Genomic DNA, 20,236 nt, shown 5'->3' with positions numbered 1-20,236 from the left:
ATGAAGAAATTAAAAGGACCAAATAGTTAAACTTAAGAATTCTTATAAGTAGGTTGAAGAGGAAATTTAGAGATCATTTGTTACAATTTTACAGTGAAGTTTATTCCTTTCTTTGCACATGTCTTTAAATTGTTTAGGTTAGTCTCCCATCAAATGCACAGACAGTTCCCCTGTCTGTCTCTTTTTTTCAGTCTCAGCGTGGCCTCTTCTTTATATCGTTAGTTGTAGGAGTTCTAAGGTTTATTTCTATAAATGGTTTTTAAAAAGTTAATCAGGTTGTAAATTCATGTAAGTGAATAAAATCTTTTCCTTGACAATGTTCTAATTACTTCCTGCCCCCAAATATGCCAAATATTTGTGTCCAAGAAAGTCAATATAATTTTTTTAAAAATCCTCTTTCCCCTTAAAAATGTGCTCATACTCTTCTCATCTTAATTGGAAGTGAAAGATGACTAGAACTGAATTCCCCACAATAGAAGATGGGTCTGGATTGCATGATAGAGGAAGTAGGATGGTTCATATATGGTTAGAATAATCCCCCTCCACGTTTTTAGAGAAAATCAGGGACTAGTTTATCTACCCTTAAAAGAAGAAAGCTAGTATTTCCTGGTTGCTCCATTTGCTATGTAGAGAGATGTAGCTTAAAATAGTCATCTATGGGGTTAGACATGACAGCCTAACAGTGGCGGCCCGGCCTCCCTTGGCCCTGAACTGTGCAACTATTTTAAGCTGTGACCCTAAGAACCGACAGAGCATACTCCACCCTTGTAGCACTGAATGCCGGTTCTGTATTTCCAGGGCTGGACAGATCAATTGTAAACGTCTGTGCAATTGACTCGATTATTCTCATGTTTTGGGCATCCTCATATTCACCTGCAGGAGCTACTGGCTTGTCTTGATAACAGATTTCATTAAAATAAAAACCATTGTAGGGAACAAAAAAGAATTAAACCACAAACCTTATGTTTTACCTATTTGTTTCGAGGATTGCTTGTTGGGGTGACCTGCTACCTGTAAAACAAAAATCCTAAGAGTCATTTGATGATTATTGTTAGATTTTGCTATTTATAGATGGTGGTTAGTACACTAATGCCTGATTCTGTGATTGCCTTTCCCCATATTCTCTGTTCTCGCGTTAGATTGCTTTTTCCCCTATTATTTCCTGTTTTACCAAGTTAGTTAGCGTCACTGGATGCCGATTTTCTCTTTTTTCTTATTACTTGCAACCTCTCAACTACTTATCTGTTTTTTTATGTGTGTGATTATTCCTTAAGTTCCTACTAAGTGTAGGAACAAAGCTAATTTCCTAGAATATAAAGATGATATAAGACATAGACCTTGCCTTTCTCTGAAAGCTCCTGTCCTAGTTGAAGAAGCAGAGTATTCATTAAAATTAAGGACAGTACATAGAAATAATAGTACAATGGCATTAGCCAAAAGTAGAGGAATGGTTAAAAGGTAGTTATATTGATATTAAGGACAGTACATAGAAATAATAGTACAATGGCATTAACCAAAAGTAGAGGAATGGTAAAAGGTTGTTATATTGAAATTAAGAGCAGGAAAAAGTCACTGAGAGCCAGGGCAGAAATTAAAGACTTCGTGAAGCCTAAGAGACTTGAAGGAAAGGAAAGCCAAAAGCAAAATCATAAATAAAGAAGGAAGGCATTATAGGCTGAAGAAGTAACAGGTGCGAAACAGAGGACGCTGGAATATGCTTTGCATACTTAAAGATTGGTAGACCATTTAAGTTAGTGGAGACTTTGAGGGACATGGTAGAAGATGAAGTTGGCAAGATTGATAGGAGTCTGGTTATAGAATGACAATGTCAGATCAAGGACAGGTGACAAGTCATTGAAGGAGTGTGTGAATGTATTTTTGGCGGGTTAGGGGAGGGGAAGTTTTATTTATAACGTGCTGTTTTAGTTTTATTATCTAGCAGACATAGAAGAAACAGGAAAGCCAATTTTGGGACAATAGATTTAGTTCAGATATCACTAATGAGAAATATAAACTTGGGTATAAAGTGTGTGATTCAAGAGACTTTAAGAAAATAATTGACAGGATTTGATGCATGGATATAGAGAGGAAAAATAACTTAAGCGTAATTCTTAAGAGTTTGAGCCTAGATGACCATGAAAATGATTATACCATTAACATAAATGACATTGAGAAAAAGAAGGTGATGAATATGAATTTGATATTTGTTAAATTTGAGTTAATAGTCAAACATTCCGTTGGAGGTATCCAGTTTGCACTAGGAGATTGGATGTGAGAAGAGGGATCAGAGTTAACATTCTAGATGTGGAAGTCTTCTACATAGAGATAGATGGTGTTGAAATTACGGCAGTTTGAAATTGATGAGGGTGATAGTTTTTTATTTGAAGTGCAGAAGGATGAGAACTAGCCTGAGGGTTACACTCAAATCTTTTGGAGACAAAAGGATAAAGTTGAGTCAAAAAAAAGTGAGAGCGGTTAGAGAGAGGAAAAGAAAATGGTGGTATGTCCACAGCTAAGAGCAATCTCAGAGTGTTGAATGTTGGAAAAGAGACTTGGAGAATGAGTGTTGAGAAAAGTCCACTAGATTTTGTGTTTGAATCATTTGATACGACCTGAGAACTGTGCTATTCATTGTGAAGGCCAACAGCCACATGTGACTAGTTAAGGTAAAATTAATTAGAATCAAAACTTTATTTCCTCAGTTGTAACCGCACTTCAATAGCTAATTAGCCACATGTGGCTAGAGGCTTCCATATCAGATAGGGCTGATACACTATATTTTTGTTATTGCAGAAAGTTCTGTAGGACAATACTACTTTATAAAGCTTAGGGAATGTTAGACTGAAAGCATTTAAATGGATGAGTGAGTGGTGAAAATAATTGACCTAGCAAGTGTAGGATACACTTTGGAAAAGTTTGATGAAAACAGGAAGAGGACAGTATCATGGGGGCTGATAAAGGCTTTTTAAGACAGTGATTATGTTCATTCACTTACTAAATATCTATTGGGGCCTATTTTTTGCCAAGTACTGTGCTAGGTATGTACACCAGGATGCTAAGGAAGGCATTAAAAGGTACATAAGTATGTAATTGGAGCCAGGGGTGTTGGGGCTTAGAAATCAAGTTAGTTATGATACAGTGTGATGATGCTTTAAGTAGAAGGACCTGTCTTCTATGGGAACATAGACGTGTACCGTATAATCAGATGAGAGAATTTGTGAGGACGGTTTCCTTGAGGAGGTGATACAGAATAGCTCAGGTAGGATGATTAGAAATTAGCCAGGTTGGCAGAGAAAAGGATCTTCTGGGCAAAAGGTCAGAGGCACCCATAATAGTATGTGATCAGGAACCTACAGGTAGTTTCGTGTGTTCAGACCAAGAGTTCATGTGCTGTGGTCATGATGGCAAGGGGACAGGTCATGGAGATTTTTCCCTTGCCATAAGAAGGAATTTAAACGGTATCCTGAAAGCTGTGGGGAACCTGTAAGGGACCTCAAGAAGTGGACTGACGCAGTCACATTTACATTTTAGATTGCACAGTGTGGAAACAGAGGAGAGGAGGCTAATCGAGTTCCAAGGAGATTGGTTCAGTAGGAACGTAGAGGTCGTAGAGAGGTCGTAGAGAGGGAAGTGCGGAGAGAGAGTGGAGACTAGCAGGAGATTAAATCAAGTTGTTTTCTAAGGAGAATTACCAGATATGGCAGAAGTTCAAAAGATGCAAGGGATGAGCAAAGGGTGCCAAAGGAAGCCGGAGGAGGGTTCCTGGGTTTAGTGTATGTCCAGTCAAATGACCAGAGAACTAGGTGAGGATGAAGAAGCATCGGGAGGAAGAATGGCAGAAGGTTAAATGACAGGTCAGAGAAGAGGCAGTGCCCAGCTTGACTTGAGGGGGAACAGTTCTTATCGAGGAGAGTTTGAGCTGGGATTCTGCTGTTCGAAGTGTCTTGAGTGTAGGACTGATTTTTTTATTTCCAAACCTGCTTCCCCTCCTGGATTCCTTTGTCTCAGTCAGAGGGCTCATCCTCCTGCTTGTAACCCAGACCCGAATTCTATTCTTATAGTCTGATTTGATACTTATAACAGTGATTTTAACTAAACTTTGTAGTTTTATGCCTAAATCTTGGAATTAGATCTTGATTCAAGTCTTGGTTTTGCCACTTAAATCTTGATCAAGTGTTTCTCTGGATATGAATGTCCTCATTTGTACAATCTCAATAATCTTGTCACTTTAGTGGGATAATACATGTAAAGTGCTTTGCTCAGTGCTTAGAACACAGCAAAGTTTTCACTGAATGCTGGCGGCTACTTACTATTATTATAAATATTATTCTTATATCCAGTTTTTCCTTTCTCTTGTCAGTATTCTTTTTCAGGGCGTCATCATCTAGAAGGTAAAATTACTTCTTCACTGGCTTCTCTGCCCTTTGCTTTTCTGTCACATGCCTGACATACCAGAGTTTTCCTAAAACCCAGATTTGATTATGCATTCCTTTTCGCTTCCTCAAAACCTCCATAGATTTCTAGTTGCAGACCTTTCAAGTTGTTAAAAACTTTAATACATTTCATTTTCAAGAAGTGAGAAAGCCTAACGTAGGGTAAAGTTTGTGATAGAGACCACATTAGTTGAGGACTACCTGGGTGACTCCATTTACCTTGAAAGAACTGGAATAAGCTTTAAATCTTTGGAAACCGTATATTAAAATTCCACATAGATGTAGTCAGGTTTTCCCTTGATTTTTTTCCACCACCATCTTAAATGAGTATAGTTCATTAAAGAATGAATAGTATGTAGGAAACTAATTTAGTTTTTTTGTTTGTTCTTTTTGTGTGTCATTCTATTTAAAGGAAATATTCAGATTCTTCTGGATGCCATCGTTTGCCTACTGGGAAAGGTTTCTACAACATAAACTTTTCCCTATATGGACAAAGAGTTGAGAAGAGTTGACCGTTAATCTGGATAAAGGCCAGAATAAATAGAAATAACTAGAAGTCAGAGAGAAGTGTATGTCTTTGTCTTGACTGAGCTTTTCTTTCCAGCTCCTGCCTTACTTGTCTGTGTATTCCTAACCCATGGGGGGCATTCAGTAAATGCTTATGTCCTAAATTGAACTGAATACATGACTGGAGCTGCTTTATACAAATTGGATTATTTGTGTGTCTAGATTATGAGGAGGAAAAATATATACACATTGAGTCCTTTTTTGTGTGTGCCAGTTGTTAACTTGTAACTTTGAGAATTGCCTAATACTATGCTATATAGCCCAGTAATTTTGGAGGAAAAAGTGAACTTTTATTACAAACTAACGTCAGATATTTTCATCATAAAAAAGTCAGGAACAATATTGGTGCAAGTTAAGTGTAAGAAAATAAGATTTTCTGTGGAACATGGGCTCTAAAAAATGACTGGGACACACTTAAATACTTAAACTTATTTTAGAGGCAGTGTCATATTTTTTTAAACAGGCATTTATAGAGGTCTGTTAACTTTCCGGTGACACCAGGCTATCCCCGATCTCAGAGGCATTGATTTGGGAGTCTCTGCCACTGCTTTCGCAGTCTTATATCGGCACTTTCAATTGTTACGATTCAATGTATATTTTATATGTTTTTGCATAACTTGGAAGCTATTTGCTTATATAAACTCTAAAAGTTGTCAGCCTGCTTTTAAATTAAATTATTTATTGCATTATTGAAGTGTGCGTGTGTATAATTATTTGAATTTAATATGGTTAGGTAGTTCTCCTATTTTAGAGTAGGGCTTCCCTAGAGTGTTCTTTGATAGGGTCAAAATAGACCTGTGATTTAGTTCCTAGCTTTGCAATTTTAGGAACTGGTTTTCATGTTCAAATTCTAGACAAATTGATTTATAAATTTCGGATTTACAAGAGGCTTATTTATAAACTAGAATAGTGGTTTTTGTTTTGTTTCTTTTTATTTATCTTTTATTTTTAATACAAGCTAAGAGATAAATCTTTCCAGTTACTGGAATGCTCTTACCCTTCTATTTCTTGTGTCAAGGTACTTGAGAAACCAAATAATAATCAAATTAATTGGTGAGCATGGAATCAGCATCAGGAAGGAGATAGCCTTTCCGAAAAATAACCTATCTCAGCAGGTTATGTGTAAAACAGGTAAAAGGGCCTACCATGGTTTCTGATGGTGGTCATTGTGATTTTCCTCGGGATTGAAGCTGTGTCCACTACTGTAGAGTTTCTCTCTAAACTAGAATATTGTTGCTTTCTAGTTAGTGTCTTTTTGAAAATATGGTAATTCTAGATAAATGGTGATAAATTCTGACCATTCACTTTTTTCCATACTCTATGCTGAACATTAAATGTCATTGGGTTTCCTCGAGAAGAGCATCTTAAAATTAATTACACTTTAGTTACAATAATAGGGAAAATTATTTGTGCAGTGACTATTTTAATCTATAATATTTAATGTTCCTTCTTGTCAGAAACAGTTTTACATGCTGATGTTTATTAGCAGTGTCTTCAAATCTTGGTGTGACACTTTTGGGAAGTTTATAATCCTTGTGATGACTGCAGTACTGTTTTATAAAGCATTTTAGAGAGAGAGAGAGATTAGATAGATTAGATAGGTAGATAGATAGATAGAGCGATAGATCCGTCTCCAAGTCAAATTATAACCATCAAACCATATCAGTGAAGTGGGTTTTGAACAATCTTGGCATTGAGCGAAGCGATACTGACTGAGCACATAGCGAGTACTCAGGAAATGTTTGTTGAATGAATAAATCTCAATTGTATATTAGATTTTCATCCAGAAATCTAAGACTTACAGACATCTGAATGTTATTAAGTGTTGTACTTAATAAATTACTCAGTTTCTCATGTATTTTCTTACGTACGTATCCTAGTCCAGACGTACTGTGCTAAGTGTATTATCTCAGTTAATTCCCACCACTCCCGGGTCCTCAACGGAAGAAACTGCAGAGAGAATTAGAACTCAAAGACAGATCTGCCAAAGCTCTGCTTACTCTGTAGTCTCGGCTGAGCTGTTTGTTGTGCCTACTCAGTACCTCAGCATTGGTTTACAAATTAACATGATCCAGGAGACGTGAACAGTCCTGGGAGTCATTGGCTAATACAGTTCACCTTCATTTCAGAAGTGCAGAGAGCGCTCAGTTATTTCTTAATATTCTCAGTTTATAGTTCATGTGTAGAAAAACGCATAGTTACAGCTCTTGAATAAGGTAAAGAAGTACTTTGTAATTAATAAGGATGATTTCCGAACTCGGAATATTATTTTTTACTACCACTATACTATGGAATCTATGCAATCATATATCTGTCAAGGCTGTCAAAGCCTATTCCTAAATTTATATCACTCTCTGTAAAATTGTTATTTCATAGTCATGTAGTTTCTTGTTTTTTTAATGGAGACTCATGTAGTTTATAGTTTTTATAGGTTATCATACAAGTGTACTACATTTTAATTTTTCATATATTTGATTTTAGTTACAATTGTTTATAAAGACATGAATAAATGAGAGCCATGCTCAGTAATTATTTGGAAGCTCCATTTAAGTAGGGTTTCTTCACTTAAGCACCCTTGACATTTTAGTCCAGGTAATTCTTTCTTTTGGAGGCGTGTCGTGTGCATGGTAAGACGTTTAGCAGCATCCCTGGCTCTACCAACTGAGGCCCAGTATTAGTTCCCCAAGTTTTGACAACCAAAATTATCTCCAGACATTTCCATATGTCCCCTAGAAGACAAAACTATTTCCATTGGGAACCACTAGTTGAGATTTAGAATCAACAAAAGTAGAATTTTTTTTCTAATCTTTTTTTTTTAAACAGTTTTCTTGAGGTATGATTCATGTACCATACAATACAGCCATTTAAAGTTCACACTCAATGGCTTTTAGTATATTCACAGAGTTGTACAACCATCACCATGGTCTAATTTTAGGACAGTTTCATAATCTCACAAAGAAGCTGCAGACACATTAACCGTCTCTTCCCATTTTTCCTCCCAATCCCCCCAGCCGTAGGCATACCTGGTTATCTTTTTACGTTTAGGAATAGACAGCCTCATTGTTTTAAGTCAGATTATAAAGCCAACCAAATTCTACTGCAGACTGTATTTATTGAAATTTATTTTCAGTAAAGAGACATACATGCTTTCCTGTATATATCTTCAGAGGCCCTTAGACATCTGTTCAGGCAGACTCCCCAAGTTTAATCTGTAGAGGAAATAAACCTAAATAGGCTGAGTTAACAATCATTTTGCGATTGTTCAGAATGGTAAGCAGTTCCTCTAGCCCTCCATGGCATGTTTTATATTACAGAAATCAACAGTTTTTGTTTTTTTCTGATCAATTCTACGAGATAACCTTATTTCCTAGGCTATGTGCAAAAAACACATGTACCTAAAGAACTATTTTGGTATTTTACTGCTACTTTACTATTATTAAATAGGTCATTTTCAGTGAATTGGTAGTTGGGTTAATTTTTTACAGATAGATAGTTGGTTTTGATTCGTTTTTTAAATTTGTGGGTCTATTTTACCTACACAATAATGTTACCTACTACTCAGTGTAAGGAAAATCTTGCAAATCATTTTTTCCATAAGAAGAAATGAGCAGTTAGATTATATTTTTCTTATCTATAAAATGGAAATACTAGCTGTCCTACTTACCTCAAAGTGTTGGTGTGAAGTGCTAAAAGAATCAACTCAGTGACATTTGAAGGAAATGGACAAAAAGGCTTTACCTTCATCTTTTATTATTATTTCTACTTTACTCCCTGTGTTCCTATTCTGTTTAAATGTTATTAAGGTATCAGAATTTTTAAAAATGTCATTTATAGCAGACTTAACGGGTTGACCAAGCCATATTTCCTTTAGTTTAAATGTATATGGTTAAAATTTATACACCATGTAAAATATTTTCAACAAATAAGGCAAAGGTTTCTTAATAAATGGAGTATACAAAAGAAAAGACCTGAGCCTTAGTAGATAAATGGCAAAGGACATGAAATGAACACATGATTCAGAAAGAGTATTCAAATGGCCAACAAACATTTGAAAAAATGTTCAGCTCCATTAGACATCAAATAAATGCAGATAAAAGCAATAATGAAATGCCATATTAGTCTATTAATTATGAACATCTTTTCCTTTTACAATTAATCTCTAGGTATGCTAGTAATATATGGAAACATTTTCCTTGTTAAAAAAAAAAAAAAGTGCAACCAGTATACATAAGTCTAAAGCTTCTGCTGACTACACTCCAATCTCAGACACCTTTTTAGAAGCATTCTTAATCAGTTTGTTATATATCCTTTCAGACTTTTTCCCATTTATTTATTACATGTGATGTCATTGTAGGAAATACATAATTTGTGTAACGGTATATATCACAGTGTAAACATCAGTGACTTTGTTTCATTCAACCGTATGTTTTAGAGGTATATCTTAGGTTAGTACATAAAGATTTCTCTCATTCTTTTTAACTACTGTAGAACGTTCCTATTGTGTAACTAGTTCACTGTTATTCGACTATTCCCCAATTCACGATACTTAGGTTGTTTGTGATTTTTTTACTGTTGAACACTACTGCAGTGCATCCATCCTTTGGTGGTCTATGGAAAAGAAAAGTTAAGCAGAGTGTAAGGGGAATGAGACTCCTGGGGGCAAGAGGCCATATTTAAAACAAAATAGGGCAGTCAGGATTAGCAGGGCACATTGAGAAGATAATACTAGACCAAAGACTTGAAGGAAGAAAGTCGACCATGCACATGCTCCAGGAAAGGTCATGCTAGGCAGAGATACAGAGGTCAGAGTGCAAATGCCTCCTAAATTGGGACCAGGCCTGGTGTCTTCAAGGAACAGTGCAGAGGCCAGTGTGGTTGAAGTTGAGAGTGAGCCGGGGGATAAGATTGGAGAAGTGAGGGGTGGCCAGTTTATATAGGGCATTGTGGGTGAGAATAAGGCCTTCGGCTTTCACTCTGAATGAAATGGGACCCCTTGGTACGATTTTTAGCAGAGAAATGACATGATCTGACTTAAGTTTTAGAATGATTCTTCTGGGAACTGTGTTAAGAATGAACTTAAAAAGGAGGGCAGTGGTGGCAGGGAGACCTGTTAGGCAGTAATCAAGTAAGAGGAAATGGTGGCTTGGACTAAGGGGTGAGCAGTGGAGCTGGTGGAGAAATGGATCGTGGATCTACTTTGAAGGAGCAGGTAGCAAGGTGGGTTAGTACCAGAGAAAGACAGGAATCAAGAATAAGGGTTATTCCGAAGTTTTTTGTGTTTTTTTTTTTTAAGGAGGGCACAGCTCACGGTGGCCCATGCAGGGATCGAACCGGCAACCTTGGTGTTCTCAGCATCACGCTCTAACCGACTGAACTACCCCCAAAGATTTTGACCTAAGCAGTTGATAGGTGGAGTTGTATACTTGTCTTAAGAAATTTTAAATTCTGATAATGGTCAAATTTATCAGTATTTTGTCTTTTGTTTTGGGGTCTTGTTTAAAATCCTGTGGTTATTCTGTATTTTCTTCTAATATTTTTTTTTTGTTTTGTGTTTGTTACAAGTTTTAGTTTTACATTTAGGTTTTGTTGCTGTTGTTTAAGTACAAGCCTATTTGTAGTTTACTTTTGTGACTGGCGTGAGATTATCTTAACTTCTTGCCCCACCCCCACCCCTGTGCACACCCAGATAGCCAATCATCCCAAGCCAAGACACTTGTTTCCTTCTTGTCCTTCTGATTTCAAGGGTGTCATTTTTATCATACACTAAATTTTCATGCATACATGCCTCTTATTTTAGACCCTGCATTCAGTTCTGTTACCCTACTTTTAATCCATTACCACATTGTTTTAATTCCTGTGGCTTTTAACATATCTTTATTCTACTATTCTACTTTTTCAAAATTGTCTTGGTGTTGAATCAGCTAGTAGAGTTCTGTGGAAAATGTATTAATTTCTGATTTCATTCACTTTATATGGATTAATTTTAGAAAAATTAACACATTTATAATAAGGATTCTTAAATAAGAATATGTATTTCTCTCTATTCGGGTCTTATGTCCTTTATTAAATCTTCTTCCTCAACATTTCTAATTAGATTGATCCTCGGGTATTTGTGGTTACTGTTTCTGTTGTACATGGAATATCTTTTCTTTTACTTTGTGAATTTGTTGATATAGAAGGAAACTTGTTTTTTTAGTTGCTCTTGTATTTGATCATCTTGCTGAAATGTCTTATTATTCTAAAAATTTACTGATTTTCTAAAGTTTTTTTCCTTACATAGATCTATTCTTTATCTTATTTCATTGGCTTATACCTTCAGAATATATAGAATATTAGAAGTGAGAGTAGAATCACTTCCATTAAAAACCACAGTGAAATACCAATTTTTTGTCTATTAATTTTTTAAAAATCTTACTGAACTTCTTTGTACACATACTTTTAGTAGAAATACAAATTAATGCAGCTCTCTCTCCACACATACACACATATATTTATCTACTATAATTTTGTAATCTGTATGTAAAGTCTTATCAGTGTTTCATATTCTTTGACCTAGTAATCTCACTTCTAGGACTCTCCTTTGGAAGTAATAAGGAAAAATGTTTTTGTTCAAGTTGCTTATTATTTATAGCTTTTATGTTACTAGTAATGAGTGTTTCAAAATAAACTAATACTAGGGTAATTTTTATAAATTATGGTATAGCGTATAATGGAATATTGTGCAACCATTATATTATCGTAAAAGAATTTATAATAACTTGGAAGTATTTAGTAAACAAATAAAGAGCAGAAATAGAATTGTTTACGTAGTAGAATTGCATCATTATCAAAATGCATGGAACAAAATTAGAAGCAAATACACCAAAATGATAATAATAGTGATAATCTATGGATAATATATGGATAATTTTATTTGCCCCTTCGTACTTTTCTATGGTGATCGTACATTGTTACCATTAGAAGGAAAAAAATAACGTGTGTGTGTGTGTGTGTGTGTGTGTGTGTGTGTGTGATAATAAGCTGTATTTACCTTCTTCAAAATAAGTGGAAATGGAGAAATCTTATCCTATTCCCTTATTAAGTGGCAAGTTTAGTTGTACTTTTTAAAAAGTATACATTGTAATACTATTCAAAAAAGTTATTGTTGAATGTGGGTAACACATGTTACAGGATAAATCTGATACCTGAGAGAACAGAAACAGTAGTTTCAGTGGCAGGTTGTGATTTATACTCTGGAACATATTCCTAAGTGATCTGAATTCCGGATCAGTGAAGCAGAGCAGAATTGTGATTGTGGGAAGTGTCCATGTCTTACTGTCTTGCCACCTGTGTAGCATGTCTTTCGCAGGCTAGGAATCATCTAGTAGTCCTGTGATCTATTGCTGACCTACTTTTGTAAGTAATCTTCTGTGTTTATGTGCATTTTAGATTACCATTCACTTTATTTAAGAAACATTCATTGAATACTTCCAGTGTGCTAGGAACTTTGATAGCCAAAGGACATAAAAAAAAACAACACAGAGGTCCTCTGTCCTGAGCAGCTTTTGTTAGAAATAATTTGATTAATACTGTGATAGAATGATATGGTATCTGATTAGAGAAACCAAGAATACTCAAATTCTAATTCATCCAATCCCTGAGGTCTCGTAGTTAAGTGTACTGAAATTCAAGTCAAGAATTGGCTTAGGTATAGGTCCTCTTCCTCAAAAATCCAGAGAACTAGGTTAGTCTGTATGGAAGATGCTATCTTCCTTTAGTCGAGTCTGCTTTCTCTTCTTCCTCTTAGCTTAAATACAGTTCTCAGATCTTGCTACTGTATTGGGCAAAGACCCACTCCAGCTGGTGCTAAAGGAAAATATGCAAGAAACAGAATTTTTCCTGAATACCCCTTCTAGTGTTGTTGCGTATCTAGCAATCTAATATGCCACCTACTAACCAACTGCCCCCAATTACCCTTGGCCCAGTTTCTGTATTTGAAAAAGGGAGACAGAACAAAACAAAGAAAGAAATAAGAAAGATGGCTTGGTCTCTCTAAGCAGCCTTGGAGTGTTTTTAACTCTGGCAGCTTGGAAGGAAGAGGTTACATTACCAAGAAATTTTGAGTTATTTATAAAATTATGTTATAAAACAGTTTCAGTGGTAACAGAGAGGTTAGAGAGTATAGTTTTAGAAGAGCATTAATAAATAACGTTTTTCTTCCAGACATTTCAATACTGAAGGTGTTCTATAACTATAAAAGCACTGTTTCTATAATGACTAATCTTTCCCATTATCACCAGCACTATCATTGGCATAGCTTCTTATATATTTTTAACATCTTTATCATCAATTTTTACTTGAAAAATTGAATACAAAGTCATTCCAACAAGCCAGCTGCTTCTTCAATGTAACAGCTTTTCCCTGTGCTTATTTTTTATTACAGTCCTAACTTTCCTGATTGAATTATAACTAGTAGTGATCTCAGTAATGTACATTTCATTGTCTAGTTAATAAGTTACGCTATATCCAATTCGTCCTGTAAAAACTGTTACACTTTAGGAGAAATTCCTATACTCATAATTTTAGCTCAACTCTGAGACAGCATCCGCTACCACACGGGCCCAGTCATTTGTTCATCAGTCCTAACATACCCACGCAGGATTCTTTTAGAGATGGAAAACAAAGGGAGATGTACTTAGTTGCTCAAAGACAACAATATGCCATCTAACTGGAAAGACAAGCAGGCATTTGTAGTATGAATTCACCATATAGTTTGTCCATTGAGATAATAAAATTATGCAGAGGATATTGGAAACTAGGAAAGAGATATCTGAGATAGATTTAGAAAGGCATTTATCAGGAAAACTTCCCAAAGGGAATGACACATGCACCGATTTCTTTAAGATGAGCTGGCTTTTGTCAGATCAAGAGAGAGGGAGATTTGGAATGGGAGCGAGAATGTGTTAGATGCCAGCTACGTTATTCAGAGGCCCAGAAACAATCAGGCATGGAACATTAAAGGAAATACATGAGTAGCTCATGTTGACAGTGGAAATGAAGGCAGAGTGGCAAGAGATGAAGTTATAAAAGTAAGCAAGAGGTAGATTATGAAGAGCTTCGTGTACTATGCTAAGAAATGTTGACGTGAATGCATCGAGGGCCCATTGATTTTTTGGGGGAACTAGATTTGTATGTGCAATGTGGAGATTGGAAAGGGCAAAACTGTATAGTGGTGGTAAGGACCTGTACTAACGTATACGGGCAATAGGGATGGAGAAAATGCATAAATTTGAGATATTTTGAAGAGATAGACTCAATAAGGACTACTGATCAACATAAGTAATATATGTAGTGGAAAGAAGAGCCTTTGGAGTTAGCTAGAACTGGGTTCAAATTCCAGCTGTCGCTTAGCTATTCTGTGACCTTGGGTGTTTGTGAACCTCAGTGTTCTCAACTTAAAATTAGGACGGCAATACTCAACACAGAGGGATGTGAGGAGTTAATAAAATAATATACGTGAGGCACCCAGTAAAGTATAAAAAATGATAGCTATTGTTGTGGTGGTGGATGAAAGAGATGAAGGGGATTCAAGAATGACTTCCATTTGGGCAGTGAGAAAGAGCTAGGATAGGAAAATGGGATGACCTGTCTGGGATTTCTAGACAGATTGCCTTTGAAAAATCTGGGTGGAGATGTTTCCTGGCAGATGACATTAAGAGTTTGACACTCGTGAGAGGTATTTGAGCAGAAGGTACAGATTTGGGAGACAACAGCTTATATACACATAGTAGTAAAGGTTATGAAAGTGGATGAGATAACCCAAGGAGAGAGTTAGAATAAGAGAAGTCAGAACCTTGAGGAGTAGCCCAGGAAGACGCTGATGTGGGTGTGGTTAGAGTAGTAGGAGGAACACCACGGGGGAGGGGTATCAGAAACACAAGGCAGGGGACCCTGCAAGAAGAAAGTGAGATGAGCAGCTGCAGCTGCTCCAGAGACGTGAAATAAGGTCAAAGGGAAGACCATCTTTGAATTTCCTAATAAAGAAATTGTTAGTGCTGTCAGATTTTAGCAGAGTGATGGGTTGGACACCTAATTTCCGAAGTTTGAGGAGAAAATGGGAAATGAGGGGTAAAGGCAATCAGTGTAGTTAAATCTTTGAAGAATGTGACGGTAGGTTTAGATTTCAATGCTGATAAGAAGAGCTCACCGGAGAAGGGCGTTAGTTAGCTCAGTCAGTTTTCAAGGACAGCGCAGTCAGTGGAGCAGCCATCCTGTAGTGCTGCTCTCTGAGAAAAGGCACATTGGACCCGGCCATTAGGAGGAAGTCTGAGAGCCAGGAGCCAGGTCCTGGTGCTGGAGTCCTTAGAATACCAGACTTTGATCAACAGGGGACAATGGAAAGTTAGTGAGCATGGAAGTGAAGTAATCAGAACAGCATTTAAAAAAATTTTCTGGCAGCAGTTTGAAGGGTGAGTGAGGTGGCACGGGCCCTCATTTAGGCCAGTAAAGGCCCAAAGTAACAAGGACCGACGTGGACCATGGTGATTGTCCTGACAACAGAAAGATGAGATGGATGCAAGAGCTATTATGCTCTGTGTACCTTTTAACTTGGCTATCACATGGATATGATTAATGAGTAAAGCACAAGTAGCCTAAAAGTTGACTTTTTACGGTTTTTTACGGTTTTACGAGTGTGGGTAATAAGGACAGCAGTAGTAGCATTTACCAAAACAGGAACATTAATAGAAGCAAGATTTGAAGGTGCATCCATTTTTAAACTTTATTAAACTTAGTAAGCGGCTGCTGTATGTTGGGCACTGTTCCACATATTGGAGATACAGCCGTGAACAACCACAGGCAACGTCCCTGCTCTCAGGATACTCAACATTCAGAAGGGAGGGAAAGAGAAAAGAATAATAAAAGGATAATTTAAGGAAAAGAAGGCATAACTTGGCGATGCTATAGAAATGGATTAAAGGGAACCATTTTAGGTGATGTGGTCAGGATGCCATTTCTAAAGAGGAGAGATTTGAACTGAGAGCAGAATATTACTAAGGAGTCAGCTTTGTGAATATCTAGGTGCAGAGGCACCCCCACCCAGCCTGCAGAGTGTGTGCAAAGGCCCAAAGAAGGAAATGAGCTTGATTTATTGGAGGGCCAGCATAAAAGCCCATGTATCAGGAGCATAGTGAGCGCGGGGGAGAGGCTCACACTGCACGACGAGGTCTGAGGGGCGGGGAGAGTTCAACTTGAACAGGACCTCGGAGGCCTTGGTAAGGGGGGTGGTGGCGTGTACTTGATTGGTCACAGTGGAGATGAAAGAAAAGTAGTATTGAGGTGTGTGGAACCTGAACTGTCTGGGACATCTAGGTAAAGAAGTCAAGAGAGTTGTCAGGCTTAAATACATACATTCCAATATAATTTGCTTAATATCATTCACTGCAGTGTTTAGGCATCGGACAGATAAATGCTCACAATATGGAGGCCTGAGGAAATGGTCAGGGATCCGAGGCGAATGATCAGCTAGGGATCGCTAGCAGTTTTTTGACATGAAGGCTATCTTAAATATCATTGCATCCTGAAAGGAATGACCAACTGTTGTATGAAGTAGCTGGAAGAATTATGGCCAGAAATAACTCATGACTTAAGGGGATAGAAAGAATACTTGCTAACTTAAATTACCTGCTTCTCCATAGAGACCATGCTATAAAGACTGTATTTAAAAAACAAGACCATGTATAGTGCTGGTTCAGATAGAACTTCCGTTTCCAGCAGTGCATGTTTTTGTGGTAAACAGTGAGTATGTGTATCACTGTGCTTCCAGATATACAAGTAGTTTGAATAGTTTGCGTACCCAAGGTCATCCGTAAGGCATCTGGGTTTACTGGATATGTAAAAAAACTCCTATGTGCTCAAACGGTGCAATGAGGCATAATACTTATACTTTACATTTATGTATCACTTTACAACTCACAACGTCTTTACCCACTAAGACATCAACTTGATGTTTGTAACTTTTATTTTACTTAAGTGTGTTTTTCCAGGACCCATCAGCTCCAAGTCAAGTAGTTGTTTCTATCTAGTTGTGGAGGGCGCAGCTCACCGCGGCCCATGTGGGGATCGAACCGGCAACCTTGTTAAGAGCACCACGCTCTAATCTACTGAGCTAACTAACTGGCCGCCCCCAGAAATCAACTTGCTCTTTATAAACAACTCTTTTTTTACTTTTTTAAAAAATAGTTTCAGGTGTACAAAACAATATAGTGATCAGGGGAATCACTCCATAAGCAACTTTTTAAGGTAGATAAGAGACAGGAATTTGAGGGAGGTCATCAGCATTGTTAGAAATGAAGAAACGGGATTTCTAAGTACACGGTCACCAAAGGGGACATGAATTCACAACTTAGGAATTACCTTGCCTTGCTTTACCCACCGCACCTTGTTAATTCAAAGATCAACCAAAATTTAGACTTCAGTAGAACTAAAATCTGTATCCTTAGTAAAGCAATGACACAGTATTTTTCATTGGTATTAGAGTTCTCGGTGCTACCAAAGGTCTGAGTGCTGTGAATACACAGCGGGTGAGGTTGACTTTGTTTGGCAGAGGCAGAGGTTTAATTTTATTTAGAAAATATGTGTTATTTTCTCACTTGCTAATTTTTATTGTCTCTTCTTGGTTGTTACACGTTTAAAGTACTACTTATGCAGCCCCTTTTTGATACGCAGTACTCACGTGTTTATTTCTGTTACCATATCTTATTCTTGTATTGCCACCCAACTCGGTGGAAACTAGTAGTAGTAATAGCTAACATACAATGAACAGTTCTGTGCCAGGCACTGTGGTAAGGGGTTTGTAAAATTTAACTTATTTAATCTTTATATCAACTCTCTGAGGTGGGAGCATTCCTTCATAAAGAGCTATTTTCTTTTCTGTCTGTTCACATGCTTAACATCCCCACACCTGAAAAGCAGAGCCGTTAAAAGAAAGGGTAATTATAAGACATACTCGTGTGCTTCAGGATCCATCTAAGTCACGGAAACAGCTATATTTTTGTCATGTTATATATTAGTTATCATATTTTTCCCTAAGAAGAAGCCAGTTTGGTATATGTGCTAACCTCAGAGGCGACGTCTAAGCTTTATAACAGGAGTGACCAAAGTATAATGTCCTAAATGTGTTTTATGAAGATAGTAAGCATATGTGATAATCATGGGTGATTTTGCATTTTAAAAAACTTACTTAACTCAATGTGTATAAGAAAAAAGACTCATCAGTAAAGAGAAGTTTGCTTAAATTTGAAGTATTTTAGGAATGAGAAATGTTCGTAAAACCTAATCCTTTTAGTGACTTTTCATTCATTTTCTTAGAGTGACTGAGATATGCTACTTACTGTGGAAACGGTAATAATAATGCTTTGTATCTATATAGCGTCTTTCATCTGAGGATCTCAAAGTGCTTTTCAAATAATGTCTCATGAATCCTCACAGCACTTCAGGGAGGTAGGTAGGTGGCAAGTATTATTATCTTCATTTTACGGATGGAGAAGTTAAGCCACAAGAGGGTTAAATGTTTATGTATGTGGTCCCACCAACCAGATAGAGAGGCAGCCTGAGCTACTCAAGTAAAACTATTATGTTTTAGGAGGATTGACAGAGGATAAAATCATTAACCCCTTTGCTTTTGTACTTTACATAGATTTTGTATCAGAACAAATATAGTAGCTTTAAAATTTCCACATGGAATTTTTTTTTCTTTAATGTTTTCTTGAGGAATAGAAACCATTATAATATTCTTTTCCCCCTCCATTTTTAGGTCAGCAGCAAGGACAAGATGGAGTAAAAGTCCAACAAGCTACGATAGCTCCTGTAACTGTAGCAGTGGGAGGAATTGCTAATGCAACGATAGGTGCTGTTAGTCCTGACCAACTCACACAAGTGCATTTGCAGCAAGGCCAGCAAGCTTCTGATCAAGAGGTACAGCCTGGCAAGAGGCTTCGGAGAGTGGCCTGTTCCTGTCCTAATTGTAGGGAAGGAGAAGGAAGGTAAATGCTGTCACCAACTTTGTCTCTCTGGAGGGCATAAAATAGTTCCAACCACGCCATTGGCTGGGTACTTTGATCATTAGAACATCGCTAGCTTTGTAGTCCAGAAGTTGAGATATAATATTGTTATGAAGGAGATTAAATTGAGCTATTCTCAGAAGGGGATTTCAGTGGTCCTCTACCTTGTACCTTGTGCTTTTTTTTAATGGTTTACTTTTTTCATTTATCATGTAAATTTTAAACTTTATTGATATAAAACTCACATACCACACAATTCACTCGTTTAAAGTATACATTTCAGTTTTTCATATATTCAGAGTTGTGCATCCATCATCACAATTCATTTTAGCACATTTTTGTCACCCCCCGCCCCAAAGAAACTGTATTCTTTAGCCATCATCTACCCCATTTCCCAGCACTCCCAGCTCTAGGCAACCACTAAATTATTTCTGTCTTTATAGATTTACCTATTCTGAACATTCATATAAATGGAGTCATATAGTAATATGACTGGTTTCATTCACTTAGCATAATGTTTTCAAGGTTTATCCATATTATAGCATGTATTAGCATTCTTTTTAATAAGCTAATAATATTCCATTGTAGGGATATACGATATTTTATTTACTAATCAGTTGATAGACATTTGGCATTTTTTCTACTTGTGGGCTATTATGTTGCTACAGACATTTTCTTATACAAGTTTTTATGTGGATATATGTTTTCATGTCTCTTAGGTATATATACCTAGGAATGGAATTACTGGTTCATATGGTAGGTATTCTAGGTCTAACCATTTGAGGAACTGCCAGACTGTTTTCCAAAGTGGGTGTATCATTTTACATTCCCACAAGCAGTGTATGAGGGTTCTGATTTCTCCACATTATTGCCAACACTTGTTATAATAGGACTTTTTGATTATAGCCATCCTAGTGGGTATGAAGTGGTATCTCAATGTGGTTTTAGTTTGTATTTCCCTGATGACTAATGATGTACAGTATGTTTTCATGTGCTTGGTGTCAATTTGTGTATCTTCTTTGCATAAATGTCTAGTAAGATCTCTTGCCCATTTTTGATTGTCTTTTTATTATTGAGTTGTAATTGTTCTTTATATATTTCTAGATACAAGTCCCTTACCAGATATATGATTTACAAATATTTTCTCCCACTCTATTAGTTGTCTTTTCACTTTCTTGATAGTGTTCTTTGAAACAC

The 20,236-nt window shown here is 36.8% G+C and overlaps 1 protein-coding gene across 2 annotated transcripts in view; it reads left to right on the top strand.

Annotated features, from left to right (window-relative positions):
- The window catches only part of SP4 (Sp4 transcription factor), a 69,490-nt gene that overhangs the window by 22,913 nt on the left and 26,341 nt on the right, over positions 1-20,236 (top strand). For both annotated transcript variants that reach the window (XR_004421168.1, XM_033088672.1), the window contains exon 4: positions 18,793-19,021. Coding sequence is in view for 1 of the 2 variants with exons in the window: in XM_033088672.1 (XP_032944563.1) it covers positions 18,793-19,021 (229 nt within the window). In the remaining variant the exon portion in view is untranslated. The remainder of the gene's footprint in view (positions 1-18,792; positions 19,022-20,236) is intronic.

Source organism: Rhinolophus ferrumequinum, chromosome 20 (genome assembly GCF_004115265.2).
Source record: "Rhinolophus ferrumequinum isolate MPI-CBG mRhiFer1 chromosome 20, mRhiFer1_v1.p, whole genome shotgun sequence".
NCBI lineage: Eukaryota > Metazoa > Chordata > Mammalia > Chiroptera > Rhinolophidae > Rhinolophus > Rhinolophus ferrumequinum.
Note: the sequence above shows the minus strand (reverse complement) of the source record. Positions and strands in the feature narration are given on the sequence as shown.